The 20,366-nt window shown below is 44.6% G+C and overlaps 1 protein-coding gene across 5 annotated transcripts in view; it reads left to right on the top strand.

Moving 5' to 3' along the window:
* Positions 1–19,076, top strand: part of TBC1D7 (TBC1 domain family member 7) — a 41,673-nt gene extending 22,597 nt beyond the window's left edge. For 2 of the 5 annotated variants that reach the window (XM_014611593.3, XM_014611595.3), the window contains exons 7-8: positions 738–867; positions 1,859–2,090. In XM_014611593.3, coding sequence (XP_014467079.1) covers positions 738–867; positions 1,859–1,945 — 217 coding nt within the window. In that variant the 3' untranslated portion in view covers positions 1,946–2,090. Of the gene's footprint in view, positions 1–737; positions 868–1,858; positions 2,091–13,247 lie in introns of those variants that run through there. The other 3 variants (XR_002092613.2, XR_002092611.2, XM_059724425.1) reach the window with 3 other exon arrangements.
* Positions 19,077–20,366: the final 1,290 nt, after the last annotated feature.

Below are 20,366 nucleotides of genomic sequence, written 5' to 3' on the forward strand. Positions count from 1 at the left end.
TAGTTGATGTGAAGGGGAGAGAGAGATGGGAGTGCTGGAAGCTGTTACCTGTCCTTATCTTCATGTAAGTTCTGCAGCACCCATCCTGTGCTGCTTGCCCTTATTCCATTCTGTGTAGATATTCAAAAGTCAGAAATTTCTTACCTTTTAAATTTATAGTTAGTATAAATCATCAGAGAGGCACTGCATGTATAATTCAGCACACTTCTGTATTCTTGAAATGGAAAAAAGAGATTAATAAGTGTAGATGTCTTTACTGAATAAAAGGAATTACTGTTGAAGTGTGTGTTGTAAGCGGGGAAGCTGACTTTCTATCCAGAACAGAAGCATGGAGACACTGTAAGATGGCTTCTGCTGCTGCTTTTCTTGCTTCCTTACCGTACAGGAAGGGAGGGGCAGGGTCCAATTTTCAGTAGATGCTAACATTTTAATTCTTTCACAGATGAATTGGAGCATGGACAGAGTTTAAGCTTCAACTCACTCACTCTTCCTTTCCTGCTCAGGCAAAAGCAGCCAACTCAGCTGTGAAAGGGTTGAAACTGAAGCTTTTGCCTGAGCAGGAAAGTGAGGGTACCTGAATTGAAGATTAGGCTCTGTCTCTGCTCTGCGTGGTCATAACTGGAAATCTTTGTTCTTCACTCTGCTTTCCTCAAAACAAAATGTGCGTGGTATGTGAGAAAATAGGGTAAAATCAGAATAGCGTTGTTTGGTGACTCCTTGTTACTTTATTTCTCCAGGGTTTGGGATAAAGTTATTAGTGGATCCTGCAAGATTCTTGTTTTTGTTGCTGTGGAGATATTATTAACCTTCAAAATGAAAATCATGGCCCTAAACAATGCAGAAAAAATCACCCAGTTTCTGGAAAATGTAAGTACACCTTGGATTTTATCAGCACTGTAAAATATTGTTTGCAAGTGAAAACTTATCATTTACCCCCTGTTTCATTGTGAAATCTGGAATTATAGTATCTCCCACTGCTCTGAGGACTAGCCATGCTGTCAAGATATGTTGAGTTGAGATTGACTTTTTTTCCTAAGTTAGACCCAGCAAATTCAAATGTTTTTGTATATTACCACTAAATAAATATGTATACACTTACATTTGAAATGATAAAACAAAACAAAAAAGTGGCCATCCTAATAGCTTTAGAAGTCACCCAAATGTTAGCGCCTTCTTTTAGAAGTTTTTCAGAAAGGAATCCATGAATCTGGGGGAAACTATCCAGTCCTTGGGTTTTGGAAATGAATATGCAAGGGTTTACTTCAGTGGGGCAGATTGAAGTCACATACAGAAGAATCCACAGAAGTTATTGTGGTGAGGAGATCTACTCTACAGTAGTTCCCCTTATTGTCCCACTGGTGGCATTCCCATCTGAGCCAAGGTTTCCACGGGTGTCTAGATATGTGCTGGAAATTGCTAGGCTACCTGGGTACCTTTATATTAGTTTATGACATACCTATCAAGCTAAGATTTGTTATTTCTCACTACTGAATCCTGTTCTATTTGAGGGGCCAAAGGGATCTCTGTGGATATACAAGTGCACCCTCAACATGGATTTAGGATCTTTTGCAAATTCCCAGGAAGGCTAGTTGATTATACAAGCAAGCTGGTAGGCTGTCTGAGGGGAATTTGTGCTTTTCTGATTCTCATTTGTTATACATGTTTTGTTTTTGTGGAAGATTGACAACCAGGTGAGAATCTGGAGTGAACAGAATGAAACAGAAGTCTTGAGTAATTGGAGAGACGGGTTTTTGTTTTTAGCATTTTTAACTTCAACTGGGACTTTCAAGATTTTACTTAGTCAAATTTAAATTAGTCACTCAGTTAATCCCCCTTCCCCTGCCCTGATCTCTCTTAGATTCCACAAGACAACACGGATGCGATTGTGAGCAAAGCTATTGATTTGTGGCACAAACATTGTGGAAACCCAGCGCATTTGGTATGAGAACTTGCTGAAGTATCTGCAGATTGGGAAAAGGTGCCTTTTGAAGGTATTTTCTTTCAAAGTATATAGTATGTGTGGATACCAATTTTCTATTTTCATTTATCATTTGCTATAAATATTCCAATAAAATAACTTGAAAAATTTGTTCACAGTGTGGTGCTTGATGTGTAAATATTTTTCAATAAAAATAGATTTAATGAAATGTTCTGGTGGGCCCTGATAATGTCCAGAGTGTTTCTTGGTGAACCGACTGCAGTGTTCGTATCGGATAGTGTCACAACGTCATTCTCAGGAAGTAATTTGTGGCACAGCCTTGAATGGGTTAGCATGAGCAGGTATACTAAAACATGAAGCAAAAACACTTTTGAATACTTTCTTATATTTGAGGACAAAGGAGTTAGTACTTGACTGTATATATGTGACAGAGCAATTTTCCTTTGATGGTACTCAATGCTTTAATCTTTAGGGCAGGTTATGAAAAGGAAAGTTGTCTTTTGAGACTTTTAGCAGTCTAAGGAAATTATTAGGCTTCCTAATGCCAGTTTCTTAAAGTGAAACATTTATTGAACAAAATTTCCATTTACATTTCAAGGAAAAGCTCATGGAAGACTAGCCTGACACACTAATATTTACTGGCTTGAGACTGTCTACTGGTATGTAATTAAAAGCTATGGAAGTGCTTTGGAACAGTTGAACATACAGAGAAATGCAAGTGGCTTTCAAAGGCTGTGGTTAATGGCTATATAACCTTGAACATGACTTTACTAGCAGTAGCAGCACTGTGCTACTTGCCAAAAGTGGTTTCTCTGAGTTATTGGATAGAAATTCTGAAATGCAGAGATAAAAGTGCCAAAAAATCCCCACTAAAGTGCTTGACCTATACAGATATTTGGAGTGCTGAGTCCAGTTAACACACTGCCACTTCTGGGCATGCACTGGTCTCGGTGCAGGAACTCGCCGAGTTTAAAATAAAGTGCCATTTGTTTGCTTGGTTTTTTTTCCATGTCTGCAGGGAGCCTTTGTGACAAAAGCTTGAGGGCACTGGAGGATATTGAGGTGATCCTGATTGAAATGCTTCATCACAATTAGATGCATTTTTTTCCTACTTTCTTCCTAGCCATCAAAGCTATCTTTTATCTTTTTGGATTTGATCCTGAATAGTGGGAAGCACCTCCTAGCCCCTTTACTCAGTGGAAATTGAAAATGGTATGCATTTCCCAAGAGGAGGCATTTTGCCTGCTCAAGTTGTATACCTGTGTGTGCAAATGATGAACAGATCTTTTCCGCTTCTAACAGTAGTCATGCTAACAACAATAAATCTTACTGGATGAAGAAACTCTGGGGTTGAATATATAAATGTGAAGTTTAAGAACAAAACTGTACTGGATTATGGATGTTTGTCTTTAGTACGTGAAAAGTGGCTTCAGTCGCCTACAAAAAAACTCTGTCTTATTTAAATTAAAAATAACACTTGTAAAGCGGTAGACAGCTAATCTACACCTCTTGAAAATTCCTAATTTGGAAACACTTAAAATCACTTTTTTTTCCTGACATGTTTTACTTTCTAGCTTTTATAAGTAACCCTTAAGATTACTCTAACTGAAAAAGAGAAGGGCGGTGGGGAAGTGGAGCATCACAAGCAGGTCTAGGGAAGTGATAATTCCCCGTTATGCGGTGTTCGTGAGGCCGCAGTTGGAGTTACTGCGTCCAGTTTTGGGTACCGCACTTCAAGAGGGATGTGGATAACCTTGAGAGGGTTCAGAGAAGGGCTGCTTATATGGTTGAGGCCCCTATGCAGACAGACTGAGGGACCTGAATCTTTTCAGCCTCCACGAGAAGGCTGAAAGGGGATTTTGTGGCTGCCTACAGACTCAGTGGGGGGGGGGGGGGGGGGGGGGAGGGGAGCAGAGAATAGGGGACACTGTTTGCTGGGGACCATCTTGGGGTTACCAGAAATAATGGCCACAAACTGAAGGAGAACAGAGTTAGATTGGACATAAGGAAAAAATTCTTTATAGTAAGGGTCACCAAAATACGGAATGGGCTCCCAAAGGAGGTGGTGCTTTCCCCTACTCTGGAGATGTTCAAGAGGAGATTAGGCAGGCATCTGGCTGGGGTTACCTAACCCCACAGCTCTTTCCTGCCTGGAGCAGGGGGTCGGACCTGATGATCTACCAGGTTCCTTCCGACTCTAGTCGTGGCTGAATTCTGGCTGCATGGGATCCTGACTGAAGTTTAACACTGTAGCTCTGACCCTGAAGGATGAATGCCATCCCTTCCCTCCTTAAGGCTGGCAGAGGGGGAAGCATGGCAGCCATCTTAGAGCAGTATCTCTCTGCTTCTATTCCAGTGAAGAAAAATCAGCTTCCCCACTTAAGACATGCCCTCCAATTTTGGAGGGCTGATTTTTGTGAAAATGTGAGTAAATGTAGTGAAATGCTTCTGGCTCCCAAAGAGAGTGAAGTCCCCTTTTAGCCTCTGTGAGAAAAGGCCTTCTCTTCCTATTTTGCAATCTTTTGTGTGTAGATCTTATGAAAAACCCAATAGGAGGCTTCAGACATTTCATCTGAGGTCATGGAAAACATGACACTGGTCACAATCCCATGCACGCGTCACACCTTTGTTTAAAAAATCTAGCTCTAACATTTTCTTCCCTCCTGTGGTTTACCTAACACTAAACCTTTATATCAAAATTTGACTCCAATGACACTTGCACATTTCTCAAAGGCAAAACAACTTGCGGAAAGCTTGTGGAAGTCCTAGTGTAAGTGTACCTTATTCATTCATTTAAAAGAAAAATGTAATGTTAGGCATGTTTGAGAAATTCTTCTTCAGTGAAAAGAAAAAACACAGTCCAGTGTAGTAACAAATGGACTGTGTGGGAAGCTTTTCATCTCTGCTGTATATTGCCGATTCATAACCGGTGCAGGTTTGTAGCAATTGAAAACCATTACCTTTACAGTTGATGCTTCTTTGCAGTCACAGTCACTAAGAGCCAGAAACCTTTTTACCAGCAACATTTCCCTGGCAACATTTTACACACCATGTATTCAGATGACATGCCCTGTAATAGCAACAACCACTTAATAGCAACATAGCTCCAAAGTACCAGCATGCTGCTACTATAAGTGTCGTCTGTAATGCTTATTTGGTTTGTGTGAAGTATATTTGGTCTCATTCCAGTTTTCATGGGGAAAATGACCCTATATAAAATCAATTAATGAATAAAGAGTCTAGCAATGAACTGCCTTGGACCAGGAGTGCCAAATGCATTCAGCCCTGTGGGCTGTATGAGCATCCCTGAGCTGGTCTATTGGGCAAACCAGGCCTGACCCCCTGTGGAGTAGCCACGGTCCCTGCTTTGGCCCCAGAGAGCTATGTCCACAGCAAGCCCTGGGACCCACTGGTCTAGCATGTGGCACAGAGGGCTGGTAGGGGTACGTACTCCATGCACTACCCTGCTGGCCAGCCAGTGTGCTGTGGGTTGGGCAGCACACTGCATGTAGAGTGTGTCCCATGCTGGAGCTCTGTACCATGTGCTGGACATGCAACTGGCCCAGCCCTGCACACTGGGCAGCATATGCCAGCCCCAGGGCTTGCTGTGTATATAGCCTCCTGGTGCTGGCATGGGGCATACGGTACTGGTAGTGTGTGGGCTGCACCTGGTGCTGCATACAGAATGGGGTCTGGGGTGGGGGCTACATGTGGTGCCCAGGACTGACCCCCTGTGCTGCATGCAGTACTGGGTCCAGCCTGTACACTGCATGTAGCATGCTGATGCAGCATGGGGTTGGTCCAGCCATCTACAGGCTGGATCAAATGGCTCCATTGGCCAAGATAGGCCATATGTTTGACACCCCTGCCTAAGATAGTCTGAGCTTCTCTTGGCTGCTTACAGATGAAACCACGAGGAGACACATTTACAATTGGAAAATAGGTTATTTTGAACTATTTTGCCTGACATGCTTATTAGTAAAACAAGACCTACCCGCAACAAAGCCATGCTGGCTGTCATTCAGAATCTTACCTTCTGCGAGCGTAGCGCACATAGATTCTTTAATGAGCTTTTCCAGGATTTTCCCTGGGATAAAGGTTAGGTTGATTGGCCTATAGTTACCTGGGTCCTCCCTCTTCCCTTTCTTAAAGATGGGCACAATGTTGGCCCTCTTCAAACCTCAGGGATCTCCCCTGTGCTTTGCACCTAGTGTAGACAGGAAAATCATATTTAAATTTGGATTACCTGGTTGTGCTTAACTCAAGATGAGGCCTAGGGTTAAACATGTCTCGGCTGGGTAGAGCCGACCGAGGGAAACGCTGGTTAATTAAGTGAACGTCAGGCGGGCTGGTGGATGGAGAGGCGAGACAGCATATTGGTTGGAAAAATAGCTTTTACTTACGCCGCTGGTGGCCGTGACGCAGGCTGTAAAGGCTGCTTGTGTAGTTGCAATGAGTTGCTCCAACTGGCAAAAACCCGAGCCAGTGAGTCCACAAACGAACCGGGCATGCAGGGAAAGGGTATGTCGGGGATAAGCGTTCGGCGACGGGGAGAAAAATTGATAGTTGATCAGGCTATCGATTCGCTCTGCCACAAGTCAGGAATTCTTTTAAGTCACTCTGCAGCGTGCTCAAAGTTCTCCAACTTGGGCGGAAGTCGCGCGGATTTTTATACGGCTAGCGAGCCAATTACTAGCCGTCAAGTAGGAATAATTTAGAATCAGCCAATAATGGGGTGCGAATTTACATACAAATGGCGGGAACCTTTTTGCACCGGAGTTTACTCTTTGCAGCAGAAAACTCCACCATGCAAAGAAGCTCTAGTGTGGCGGGAAAATTCCACTGTGCCAAGGCACTAAAAATCATTGGTTTGTGACATGCCCCCTTGCCAATGGCACAGCTGGAATTATAAACACATGTACGTGTTATAAGTAATTTTCGTCTGAGGACTCATCGGCTTTACAAAGCTTAAGTAATTAACAAATACATATAAACAAACAATTCTATAGACCGGTCTTCAACAAACTATAAAATACAATAACTTAAACATATAACAACAATTATTGGTCATCGTCTGACTGGAGAACGTCTATTTGGGACTCCCTTTTCTTATTAGTTAGTGAAATGTGGTTCATAACGAAGTAGTCGCCACGGAGCGTCCGTCTGTTTCCATAGCAGACAGTGCCAACTGAAATACTTACAAGCATTAGAAAGAGAGTTCCACCCACTGCACTACCGATGATGGTACCCCAATTGCCTTCCTGCATTACTGTTAAGGTTAATGTTGACACTAGACTTGTAATGCTATTAGTTGAAGGATACCATGAAACCGTAGGTGGTCGTGTGGTAGAACGATCTAATATGTAAATAGTCTTTTGATCGCTTCTTTGACCAAGGGAATTTGTCACCCTACAAATGTAAGTCCCAGCATGATTACGGGTTAGTGGGCTATTGAAATGCAGAGTATTGTTTATAGACAGTAAGCCTTTAGGCCATTGTCCATCTAATCTGGCCCAGGTAAATTTTGTAGGTGGTGGATTAGAATTAGCATTGCACTTAAGTTGAGCATTTTTTTGTCTAATAAACCAATTTTTGTCATAGCCAGTTATTGATACTTCAGGAGCATATTGAATGTCTAGTACATAAGAATACCTTATCTTCTTGTCCAAAGCTGGGTGACTTACAACACAAGTTATGCATCTTCCGTTTGCAAATCTAGTAGGAATGATTTTATATTGACTTACAACTGTCACTGTTTCATTTGGAAAGGAAGCTGAACTAAATTCTATTTTACCAAGGTCTCCCTCCCAATTAATATCTGCAGCAGGTTTTCCTGTGGCTGCTATACACATGGCTGCTACTGTCCAATTTTTACCATCTATTAAGGGAGTTGGTCCCTTTGTAAAGCTCACAGTGGGTTCAACAATTACAGTTATAGTTGTTATTGACTCTGCATTTCCTAATGGGAATGTAACTGCTTTGCATACATATTTTCCTGCATCAAAGAAGCTCACATTGTTTAGGTTGATTGTTATATCACTGGATGAAGAGTGTTTAAATGACACTCTTTCATGGTATTTTCTTTGAACAGAAAACCCATATTCAGGATGATGTACAACAATAGTTTGTGCACTTTTACCATGCAATTTTTCCCATGAAATTTGTATTATGGTGTCATTTATATTAATTATGCACTTTAATGTGATATTCTTTCCCCAAACTGCCGTTACGTGTGGATCAACAACTAGTTTGACTAAAGCACCACAGGAGAGACGGGAAAGAAGCAGTGTAAGAACGAGTTCTAACCCAGCGAACATTTGCCGTCTTGGTGTCCCCGCGGCGGCCATTGCTGCGTCAACTTGAAGGTGCTGCTATTTGGTGCTTGGTAGATCTAGCGATCGAGCACCTGCAGATTGCCGCTTTATTACGACCGGACCTGTAGGGAAACAACAAAAACAGGAGAAAACCGTAATCGGGTTCACTATAAGGAAACTGGGTGAATGTCAGAACGGCGAGTCATCCAGTTGTGGTGAGCGATAATAGAGGGACTATCGGGCTTTTCTTCTAATAAGACAGAATAGATGTTAGGATACTGTTCCGACTGTTGAACTACTCCCTTGTAGACCTGTGGATGAGATTGACGAGGGTGCGGTATTGAAACCCATACTAACTCATTTGGTTTGAATTTAGGTTTCCAAGGTAGAGGTTTTTTGGTATTAGTCTTGTCCCATAGTGGCTTTGAGATGTTTAATGAAATGAGGACGTCATGATTACACTTAGTCCAATTTTTGTACGTCCCTCCTCCCTTGAGACGAAGTTGTTCCTTATATAAGCCGATGTGTCTCTCCACGACGCCATTAGATTGCAGGTGGTATGGCAGATGAAGATGCCATGTGACGTTATGAAGACGAGCGAATTTGTCTAGAGCGCTAGAGTTGAAAGGGGGTCCTCCATCAGACTGAATTTCATGAGGAGGTTGCCAGGCGGCAAATGCAGCGGTTAAGGCAGAGACAACAGCAGTGACGTTGCTCTTTCGTAAGGGGATGACCTGTAACTGACGTGTCCCCAGATCAACAATGACTAACCCCTTATTTGGCGGTTTAGACCCCGGAAGGGGCCCAAGCACATCTACTTGCCAGACCTTTCCCGCTTGGAACTGCGAAGTGTCGAAAGCCCCAAGTTGATGTTTGGTTCGATGGCATTTCTCCTTGGCACATACCTCACAGGCTTGTGCTACCTTTTCCCAATCGTGTCGAACTCTATACGAGGTCGTCTCGGTGGTGGCTTGGCGCCAGCGTCGATGGCTGGCCTGCGGTCCCGGGTGACCCCAGTTTTCATGGAGCCATGTGAGGAATGGGTTTACTTCAGGACCGAAGGGAGAGGTGATAGGCAAAACTATGTTGGTCCGGAGTGGGTCTTCTAAGAGCTTATTGATGACCTCATGCACTGGTTCAGTATCCGGACGGTGTGACTTGGTATGTTTAATCAATGGTAGTCGTGTAAATTTAGTTAGAGTTTTCCAGATGTCTTCCCACTCACCTAAATTTTCGCTGGGAAGGGCTGTACCGGTAAGAATCTTATAAATGTACTGTGAGTCAATTGCAGTAATTGGAACTGGGAGTGTATCATCATGGTGTGCTAAACAGTGTTGTAATACTTCAAAGAATCCCAACATTTCACATTTTTGGGCAGAGGTGTCATTTGGGTGGACCCAGGATATTTTCACATCGTGGCAAGCCTTACAATAATATCCATAGCCTCCACCGTATTGGGAGGTCCCATCTGAAGCCATCCAGGCCAAGGCGGAGGTTCCATATAACGTTGGGAGCTTTTCCTCATCCTCCGGGCTAGGACTAGGTTTTGTGTCCTCTAATTTCCAGCAGCACCAGTTGTAGTGGTGGGTAAGCACCAATGTGTTCCATGTCTTAGGTTCCTCCTGAAAATGCGGGTCGACTTTCTCTGCATCTAGTAAGGGCAGCAATGTGGCAACGGGAGCACGAAGTGTCCCGTGCCCCCTTGCTAATGGCTCCGCTAGCTGTCCAGCTAGGAGGATTTTTCCTTTAGCTCCATACCGATGTTGTGCTGCTTGAAGAGTCTTATGGGCAGTGTATACCAATTCATCACAAGGGTTGTGCGCAACAGCCCACACGTGGTTCGTGGTGAATCCAAGGGTTATGATCAATGGTTCACCAAGATTGATTGCATGGAGCTGCGTACTCTTGACAGCGGCTAACAGGCGAAGCAGATTCTGCTGGTCCCCTTCCGTCCAAGGTGTGGATTTTCGGGACTTGTTACGGATTTGTCGCTGTAATTTAGTAAGGAGTGCTAGACGACTAGGGTTAACATAATGCCGATACCAATTTAGGTGACCTAAGAGCTGCTGAAAATGTCTTTTAGTCACAGGCAGGGATTTCTTTAATGGGTCGATGTCAGGACCATCATGTGAGATTCTGTGGCGGATGGAGCCAATGAATCGGGTGCCAAGGAATGTGATATCATCTACTGGATGTAGGCATGACTTTTCCTCGTTAATCGTCCATCCCTTACTCTGAAGGTGGGCGACCAGTTGGTTGACTATACTGGTAACGATGGAACTGTGATGACCCATGATGGCGATGTCATCAATATAACTCCAGATTCTCAATTCCTCTTCTGGTGGAAGGGTATGTGAGGTGTGAAAGTTCTTCAGGGTATCGTTCATGGCACCGGTGGCTAGTGACGGGGCATTGCAGTATCCCAGCGGGCAGACCGTCCATCTGTACATGGTGCCCTCGATGCGCATATTCAATACTCCTTCAGGGTCAACAATCAGGATTGAGAAGAACATGTTCTTTAGGTCCAGTGTGACCCCGACCCATTCGTTTCACTGGAATTGAGCCATTTCGTGCATACATTGTGGTAGAGTAGAAGGGTTGGGTTGCTGAAGCACTTGACACCTTTTGTTGGCCTTCCTGTAATCGACAACTAGCCGAGCTTCGTTAGGTTTCCCAGGCTTTGCAACTCCCCACCCCGGTGACAGGTAAGTACTGGCAGTTACTGGTTTGATGCAACCTTGTTGTTCCAGTTGTTGCAAGAGATTAATGAGGGATTCTTTGAGGGGACCCTTGGTTGGAATTGGTTGGTATCGCCAGGTGGAGGTGTTGTAAAGCATCGGTTGATGCTAATCCGTCTTCGGGATAATGATAGGTAGCGCTTGTAACACTTGTTCTTTGAGGTTAAGCGCTTTGATTCCCGGAATTCCCAGAATATTGATGCCCCCTAACACTGCCCCTAAAGCACGTTGATGGCCTTGGACAGTAAATCTAACTTTTGGTGTAACTGCAACAGCGTTAAGTCCCTGTACCCTAATTGTTTTTGTGGTTTTCTGGTGGGGTATCGATGAAGTGATTACATTGACTTGAGCTCCGGTGTCGAGGAGGAAGAACACTTGTTGTTGATTACTTGGATCGATGGGATCGTAGACAGTAAGTTCGGCGTAGGGACGGGGATCAGTGGGGTCAGGCTCGAGTTGAAGGAGGCCGCCGGCAGAGCCGATGGCCGTTATTCGTTTTTTGGCTTGTCCCCGAATTTGAATCCCAGTGGGTCGGCTAGACGACGTTGGCTCTCATTCCCAAGGATACCACAGCCTGACCTGCACAACAGCTGAAAGGGACTGAGGGGTAATGGTTGACCACCGCATGAACATGAGCTGGCAGTGCAATGCGGTGGCCAGTAGGGCAAACACCACACTGACATGCATCAACTGATGCATCTTGTGTAAAACTAGGGAAGTGATACTTCCGCTGTACTCAGCACTGGTGAGCCCGCAGTTGGAGGAGTGTGTCCAGTTCTGGCTGCCGCACTTCAACAAGGGCGTGAAAAAACTTGAGAGGGTCCTGAAACGAGCCACCTGTATGATCAGGGACTTGCAAGGCAAGCCATACAAGGAGAGGCTGAGGGACCTGGGCCTCTTTAGCTTAAAGAAGAGAAGGTTGAAAGGGGACTTGGTAGCGGCTTACCGCTATATCAGAGGAGTGCATCAGGAGGTCGGTGAACAGCTGTTCACTAGTGCACCCCCGGGGAAGACCAGGACCAACGGATACAAACTCCTGGAAGGCCACTTCAGGCTTAATACCAGGAAAAACTCCTTCACAGTCAGGGTGTCTAGACTGTGGAATAAACTCCCTCCAGAGGTGGTGCAGTCACTAACCCTGGAGGTGTTCAAGAGGAGACTGGACAGTCACCTTGCTGGGATCACCTAACCCTAGTTGTCTTCCTGCCTAGAGTGGCAGGGCTGGACCTGATGATCTGCGAGGTCCCTTCCAGCCCCTAACGATCTAGGAAGCTATGAATTAAGTTCTATACATGAAAAATTAAAACAAATATATAATTTTCCATGTATATACTGTAATTGTCAGGGGGAGGGCATCTTAAATTCCAAGTCATCTTGGATTTATGTAAATACAGTAGTTATAAAACATTGTTGGCGTGTGGCCTGTTTTTCTAGTCTAGACATGAATTGGAGCACACTAATGGGAAAGGATGCATGTGTTCTGTGGGTAACTAGCAATAAATCCCCCTGTATTTAAATGAAAAAAAATGTTAAATAAGAAAAAGCCCCTAGTACATTGTGAGAGATTATCCAATTAAACTATTTTCCCCTAATTTGTTCAGCTCATTCATCTAGAAGTGTATTGTGTATTCATTATTCAGGATTTGGACTGCAGTTTACTTTATGATTAAAAAAACACTGAAAATGTGTTCAGTGTATTTGGTCCTGAGAGGGAATCAATAACTTGTATGCTGGGAAGAGAGGCTTATCTAATCTTGTTTCATCAGAAATGCCAATTAGGCCATATTGCTTTCAGACTTGAAGGTGAATGTTCTTTAAATCGCTACTTAACTGAAGGCACAAAACAAAGCCTTTTTCTAGCAATGTCTAACAACAGCCAGGTCCTAGTGACTGCTGTGACAAGAGATGCATGTGGCTCTGAACTTTTCACATGAACAATGGTAATTTATATAAACATTTTAATAAGCCCTAGATGACTCCTCATAGGCTGTCCAGAATGCATTCAAGTGCCACCGTTTAAATGTCAGCTGAAAGTTCATCTGCAGTGTTTCAGTTGCGTGTACAAAGCAGCAGCAGAACTGTTTTGTTTAATTATATGCATTATTTATTCAGGGGCAAGTTCATTAGTTAGTTAATCTGCCTCCATGTGAAGCAGGAGCAATTTCTGTTGGAAAATTAATAGTTGATTAGCTCTAGGGTCCTTCCACCATTATCTGGTTAGTGACTTTAATATATGTTTTACTGCATTTATTTTAGAGCTGGAGCCATTTCCAAAATCTGGCCTTGGGGATTGTACTCAGCCGATTATAAAGTTTGTGGACAGATGAAAACTTTTCCACAAAACTGGGAAGCATGGATCAGGTCGGCATCAACTGTGGCCCAGTGGCTCCATAAAAACCTTCATTTTAAAATCTGCATATGTAAAACTCTGACTGAAGCTGCTAGATGAGTATGACTCTGGGGGAAGAATTGGTTCAAAGGACCTGTTTTATTACTGTTATACAGAGGTAATGGAATGATTTTGATGAAGGCAGTGGAATTATGTCTGGTGTACTTGCCAGGCCCCATGTAGATGGAATATTTTTTTGAAAAAGCAGCACAAATAATCTAGTTTAAAATAACAAGGAATTTATGGTTTGTGCGCGTCAGACCATGGCCTTAAACCTGTGGTCTTAGCTTGCGGCACAGCCGCTCATCCTCAGCAGACGCAGGTGGCCAGCAGCCTCCAGCTGGTCCCAGCCACATGCCCACTCCCTGCCACTGGAGTGGGCTCATCCCTTCCAATATAAACCCCTGACCCAGAAAAGGAAGTGTCTGGGGAACAAGGTTCAACCCTATTCCTAGGCTGCTACACCCTTGGCTTGTGCTGCTACTGGCTTCCTGACAGACTCTCGGGATACCTGACCTGGTTTGCCCATACACCCCGAGTTTAGCCTGACCCTTTGGATACCCGACCCAAATCTGGTTTGATTTTGTGGATGTCTGACCCAGCTAGTTTCTTGACCCCATGTTCTGCCTGACCTTCTGGATCTCTGGCTTGGTTCCTTGGACGGATCTGCTGGCTTGTGGCTTCCCTCGGCACACTCCCCTTGGACCTCAGTTGCTTCTTCTGACTCTGAGGTAAGCCCCAGACCTGGTTGCCTACGACCTGGCATGGCAGTTTTGGTTTGTTTTTTTTTAAATGGAACATGCTTTGGAGGTATTAGACAAGTCATAAGTCAACTGTTAGGTTAAAGTTTTCATTTCAGGACTAAGAGCCCTGCTTTTCACACCTGAATGGGTGCATTTCATCATGCTGGCTTTCTGAAGCTCAGAAGTAGCTTGGAAAAGTGTTTTCTTTTTAAAATTTAGTTTTGGCTAGGGACAGAAGTTACACATCAACCAGTTTAAGTGATCAGAAACTGGTTTAAACCTGTAACAGAACAGAAGTTCAGTGCACATACAGCAGTTTCAAAATGGTCAAAACTACCTTAAGATAAACCTGGTTGAATGTTGTATGAGATGTAACTGATTTAGGTCAAACGGGTTTGTGGAACTTCTGTCCCAGACCCTGTCCTGGTTCAAGTTAAATCACAGTCCCCCAGCATCCCAGGATGCTTTGCAGCTCTGGGCTTGGCTGTGCAGTCTGCTTGAGCAAAGCAGGGCTGGCCCCACCCCTCTGTTCTCGAGCCAGAGCAGTGAGGGCTGGCTGACAAGGGGTGGGGGTGGGAAACCTGGCTGGGGACGCAGCCCGGTTTGCCTGGCATGGGCAGAGCAGCCCCTGCCAGACTTCCCAGGTGGAGTGGACAGGGCAGGGGTGCAGGACAGCAGGCTCAGGCCAAGGGGAGGAAGGGGGATTAAACCGCCCTGCCTCCCCTCTCCCACCACCATGGGGCCCCAGCCAGGAGCTGCTGGCTTTTCCTGCCTGTTTGCCACTCCAGTGGCAGGGGGCACAGCCAGGCCGTCTGGTTTAAACCCTCCACCCTGGCCTGCATGGACCCCAGCCAGGGTGTGCCTGGAGGGGGAAGGGGGAAGCAGCCCTTGCCAGGTTTGTTCCCGAGTGGTGGGGGCATGGGCAGCCAGCAGCCCAAGCAGCTTCCCTCTGCTGCCTCCCCCCACCTTCCCCTTTTGCCTGAAGTGCTTCCTGGGCCACTGGCTGGCCATCCCTCTGCTGCTTGAGTGGCTGGTGGGCGGGGGAGCCAGCAAACCCTAGCTGAGGTCTCATGTTGGTGGGAGAGGGGAGGCAGGGGGGTTAATCCCCCTCCCTCCCCACTCCACTTGCCTGAGGTGCTGCCTGGGTCACCATCTGGCCATGCCCCTTGCCACATGAGGACAAACCTGGCAAGGGCTGCTTCCCCCCTCCCCCTCCAGGCAGACCCTTGCTGGGGTCTCTGTAGACCAGGGTGGGGGGAGAGTGTGGTCAGGCCCTGGCAGGCCACTGAGTATGATTGGGAAGGGATTTATTTCTCTGCCATTGCCTGTGTATGATTGCTCCAGGCATGTTTCTGAGCGGAGTGCAGCTAGAATTCCTTTTCTTTTTACTAGGACAATAAAGGCAGCATCAACACATTCCATTTTAGAGGAAAATACATAAAACAAATGACAAGCAAATAAAATAGTCACAATTTGGCCTGGTTTTCCTGAAAAGCAGCCATGTCCAGAGCTGAAAATAAGTACCATTCTCTAATTCTCACTCTGTCAGCTCCCAGTTTATGACCAGCATTTGCAATGTGTGACAAAGACCCCAGATGATAAAGATAATGTTAAGCACAGGGGAAAGCTTAACGGGTTGAGATAGCAAGAGATGGGGTTGGGAAGTAACTCAGTTCTTGAAGGTGGAACTGAAATGACAAATAAAGCCAATGGACAAGTTTCAGTAAGTCTGAACTCAGTGCGTTTAACTGATAGAACTACAGATTTTTTATGACCGGGAGGTGATTTTGGTAAAATGTGTGACCTGTCTTGGAGTTATGTGTAGTGGAGAGGGATAGTTGCTAATAACAGGATCCACAAAAAGACTTAGGTGCTGCAGTGCTCTGTGCTTGGGTGCTCTCTCAGCTTGTGTTGCACTTTGCCTCGACTAATTAACATCTTCATTGGTGCCAACAGTCCCTTGGTACCAGGATGACATTTTTCCAGATGATATGGAAGTCATCAGTGCGTTTGGAGACAACTGAAGAGGCCAATCCAAGATCTGCATGTTTCACGTCAGACATGGCATACAGTTGCAGAAGGAAGGAGTGGATCCTGGTGATGTTGGGTCACAGAGCTTTCCTCTTATCGTTCTGGCCTATTTGCCTCCATGGTGAGGTGAGTTTGCTCAAAATGGTTGATGCTTTGTCATACTTCACGGTGCCATTGGGGAAGATTCAGTGCTCGAGTCTTCCAGGTATTGATGTTCATATCACATTTCTTCTGATTGGCCTTCACTTTGCCTGGACTAATTAATGAGTCATTGGGCTAAAGAGATGAAGGAGGAGCCCTCATCTTCTACACTTTTTCCTACTGGTGAATGTATTTAGTGAGAAGCAATTTGTCTCAGTTCTCCCATGTTTCTGGCAAGTGAGCTAGCCAGTGAGCCAACTAACTCCATCTGGTAGCTGGATTCTGGGGGACCAGATCAGCTTGGGTTTGGTGAAAAACGTTATCATACCCCCTGTTTTCCTTTAAAGCACAGGTGATCCTATTAGATTCTACCATCCTGTTAGAGTTCAGTGGTTGGAGCAGTTACCCAGGATGGAGAAGATTTCTTTCTGGTTGATGGGACACCTGCACTTCTTACCTCCTAGAAATGTTCTTTAATCACTAGACAGTTCTGGGGGAGGAGAGGGTCATGCATGCGCACCCTCCTGTTGATGCCATTGTACTTTGCATGTGAGAGACAAAGAGACAGTATGCACACATGACATATGAGTTTGGATCTGGAGACATTTATGTGAAATCGGGTAGCTTTGCCTCTAATCCATGTTTCATAAACCCTTTCAATATTTATGCCAATGACTGTTTATTGTAAAATGTCACCTTGGGCCACTGCCAGCTCTTTGTTTGTAGGGACTCCCTTTGAATGGAGGATCTCAAAGTTAACTACCCCAGGATTAGCCAGGCTGTGGTGGCAGAGTGGTTAAGGGATTCTTGCTGTGGCTCCAGAAACACAAGTTCTTGCCCTACTTGGGACTCAAGCCAAAGACTTCCTTCCAGTCAACCCAGCTGGAAATAAGTGCCTGGCCATTTAGCATGGGGACTCAAAAGTAGCTTGAAGTAATGCTGGTTACATTATTCCCTTTGCCGTTGGCTAAGAAACCCGTGCACCTGAAGCACATCAGCCCAACAGGCTGGAAAGCTTTGGATTACTTTCGACTGGCTTTGCCTAATGTTAGCCCTTTGTTACCTCCTGTGAAGGTGAGAAAATACTAAAGAGTTTCCGGCATCAGTCAGAATCCATAAGCTGAACACAGACAGATGCTACCTTCCATTCTGCCAGGCAGATGGCACTGGCCTGCTTCTCAAGGAGCTCCCGGCAGTAATTACATGCCCTGCTGAGACAGAGCACCTGCTATTATTTCACACAGTCAGCAAAGCAATCCCAATGATCATACAAACATGATATACTAGCTATCATTCCTCCCCTGGGAAGGGCACAGTGGGGCAGAGTTTATGAGCCTCTCCTCCCTACCCGTTCCTGTCTGATAAACTGGGGCCGTGAGCTTGCATTTAGAGCTCTTGGATCCAGTCCTGGCACTTTGCCATCTTAGCTCTCTGGTGTTAACACTGGTTTCTCATTCTTTGATAATACATCAAAAGGAAGATTGCCCTCCCCTGCCCTTTTTCCTCGCTGTAGCGTACAGCACCCTGGCTCATGTCCAAATTGACACTGGCAACAGTTAAGACTAATGGGGCTCCTCATAGGGATTTTTTTTTTAACTCAGTGGTGCCCCATCACCACCACATAGGTAGGTGGCACCACCTGGGCCTGGATCAAGGTGTAGACAAGACCTATAGTCTTTCCAAGCAGGTAGAAGTTCCCCCTTTGTGCTGTACCCTGGATCTCGGTTCTTGTTTCTTAATATGATGTACAAGGCTGTAATAAGATTCAGGATTTTGTGTGTGCGTGCATGTGTGCCGGGAGGGGGTTCTGCTTCCTTCTCCCAGGTTTAACGCTGTCTTTTAAACTTGAAAAAGCTGACTGTTAAATGCATAGACACCAGAGATGCAATAAACTGAAGCTTGACTTTGTAAGTCACCTCAGTGAGCTTGTGCCTCCCAAGGCAGGGGAGTTGTGGATTTTTGCAGGAATGGATCAGTTGTGGGGGGGCAGGCGGAGAGATTGTGCACTTGCACCCCCCCCCTCCCCCTTTGATTTCTAGGTCACCCAAATTTAAAAACAACTGCCTGGCAATGGTAGCAGCATTTCTAGCCAGGTAGCGCTGAGTGGGTCAATTGACTTCATGCGTCATTGCAATCTACCTGATGTCTTTTAGATGCTTCATGCCACAAGTGTTAGCAACACTCTCTCCTTCTTAGTGGTCTTGATGTTCCACTAATTAAGCTATGCTTCCTCCTACAATTCCATTGTCTGTTAGCTGCTCCTGGTCATGAAGCTCCTATTTCACAGTGCTGCAGATTGTTTTTGACTCATTCCAATGGAGTTATATTTGTTTCTTGCTTTGATCTTAACTAACACAACCCTAGGCTGCTAGCATATTAGTAAAGCATCTAGTTTATTTTTAACAGGAGAAAAATGTATGTTGTTTTATATGTGATGATGCACCTGACCATCTGCACCCTCGCTCCGCCTTTCAAAATCCTAGATCTGCCTACAGGTTCTGGTCCTGCACATCCTTATGAGCCATTGGGAAAGAGGAGAAGATAAAGAAAGGGAGCAGATACTTATTTAAAACTAACAAACCTGGGCCAATGCTTGATGAATAAGACGGTGTGTGTATACCAAGCTTGTGAGGCAAGCAGGAGTGTCAAGTGGTTACTGGAAATGGTAACTTTTAGGTCATTAAACACAGAGTAGCTGTTGTTGCTGGGGCAACCTAACTGGAACATCTCTTTCTCTTTGTTTGATCTTAAAAATAAATAAAAACAGTGACATAATTATTACCACGTATGGTCTTCTTCAGGAATAGAAGTGAGGAAGAGCAAATTTGGAGTTGGGTAGTATATGGAACTGGTTGAAATACATGGATATTTCAGTCCAACATGAGTACCTGAACATAACTGCTTTCAGCAACTAGGGCTGAGTGGTCACCTGCACTTACTAGGAACCTGGTGTGAAATGAGTCAGTGATTTCAGCCCACTTTCTGACAGACAGGTGTTCAAAGCACAGATTACCTTGGCCTGAATGGACATGCCAGTAATACAACTGTTACATCTCTGTACAGACTGGTAAGGCAAGGCTAGGTAGTATGTCCTGGAGAATTGTTCTTGTGCACTTCATCTTGTTTCGCTTTATGGCTTATAGAAAGTTGCAATATGCTGGCAACTTTTGCAATCGCTATAGCAATTGGGGAAAAATGAAGAAAGAGAAACAGAAGCCATGGGGCTTGGAGGAGCCTGACATGGCATCATTCTTGCTCAATTGCGGTGAGCCAGTGCTGTTGATGGCTCTTCTGATTGCACTTTCTCTACAAATTGTTCTGCTGCTATCCGTCAAATTGCTGTGGTTTTCAGATTTCCATGAACGGAGTCTATAGCAGACCTGACTTAAAATGAAGTGGCAAACATGACATTCACTTGTTGACTGGATTCTTCTACAGAACTTATTGACATTTTAGACAGGGGTCCTGTTCACTTGTTGAACTTTTTCATAGATCCTCGACTAGCCTCACAGCTGGTATAATTGACATTGTTCCATTAAAATCAACACTGCCATACCACTACACATCAGCTGATGATCTGACCCCAGTAACTGAGCTTATTCTCCATTCTGGTAAGTCTGTGAGGTGCACCCAACAGCCCTCCCTTCCCTGCTCTCCTCAAATACATACCTTTTTTTTGAAATATTGAGCAAAAAGCATGACAGAGAGTAACACAATACATGAGAGCAGGCATGTTTTTTTTTTAAATTTTTTTTTTAAGAAACTGCATACAGAGACAAACAATAATTTAAATAGCATGCAGTTTCAGTATGTACAAAACCTAGGACATAGAGATCCAGTTTAATTTTTTTTCTAGTTATTTACATGTTTTCATACAGCCATAATCTGTTAAATTACAATACTGGAAGAGCACATGATTGACAGTCACCACATTCACTCCTATACAAAGACGAACTATGTACATACACTTGGATATCAACTGGAAAATGCAACTGGCTCTGAAGTAATTGAGACGCATGGAAAAGCAGTTAATGTGCCCTTCACTTAATTTTTGTATTATCAGTCATCCTA

The sequence above is a fragment of the Alligator mississippiensis genome, chromosome 3 (genome assembly GCF_030867095.1).
Source record: "Alligator mississippiensis isolate rAllMis1 chromosome 3, rAllMis1, whole genome shotgun sequence".
Taxonomy (NCBI): domain Eukaryota; kingdom Metazoa; phylum Chordata; order Crocodylia; family Alligatoridae; genus Alligator; species Alligator mississippiensis.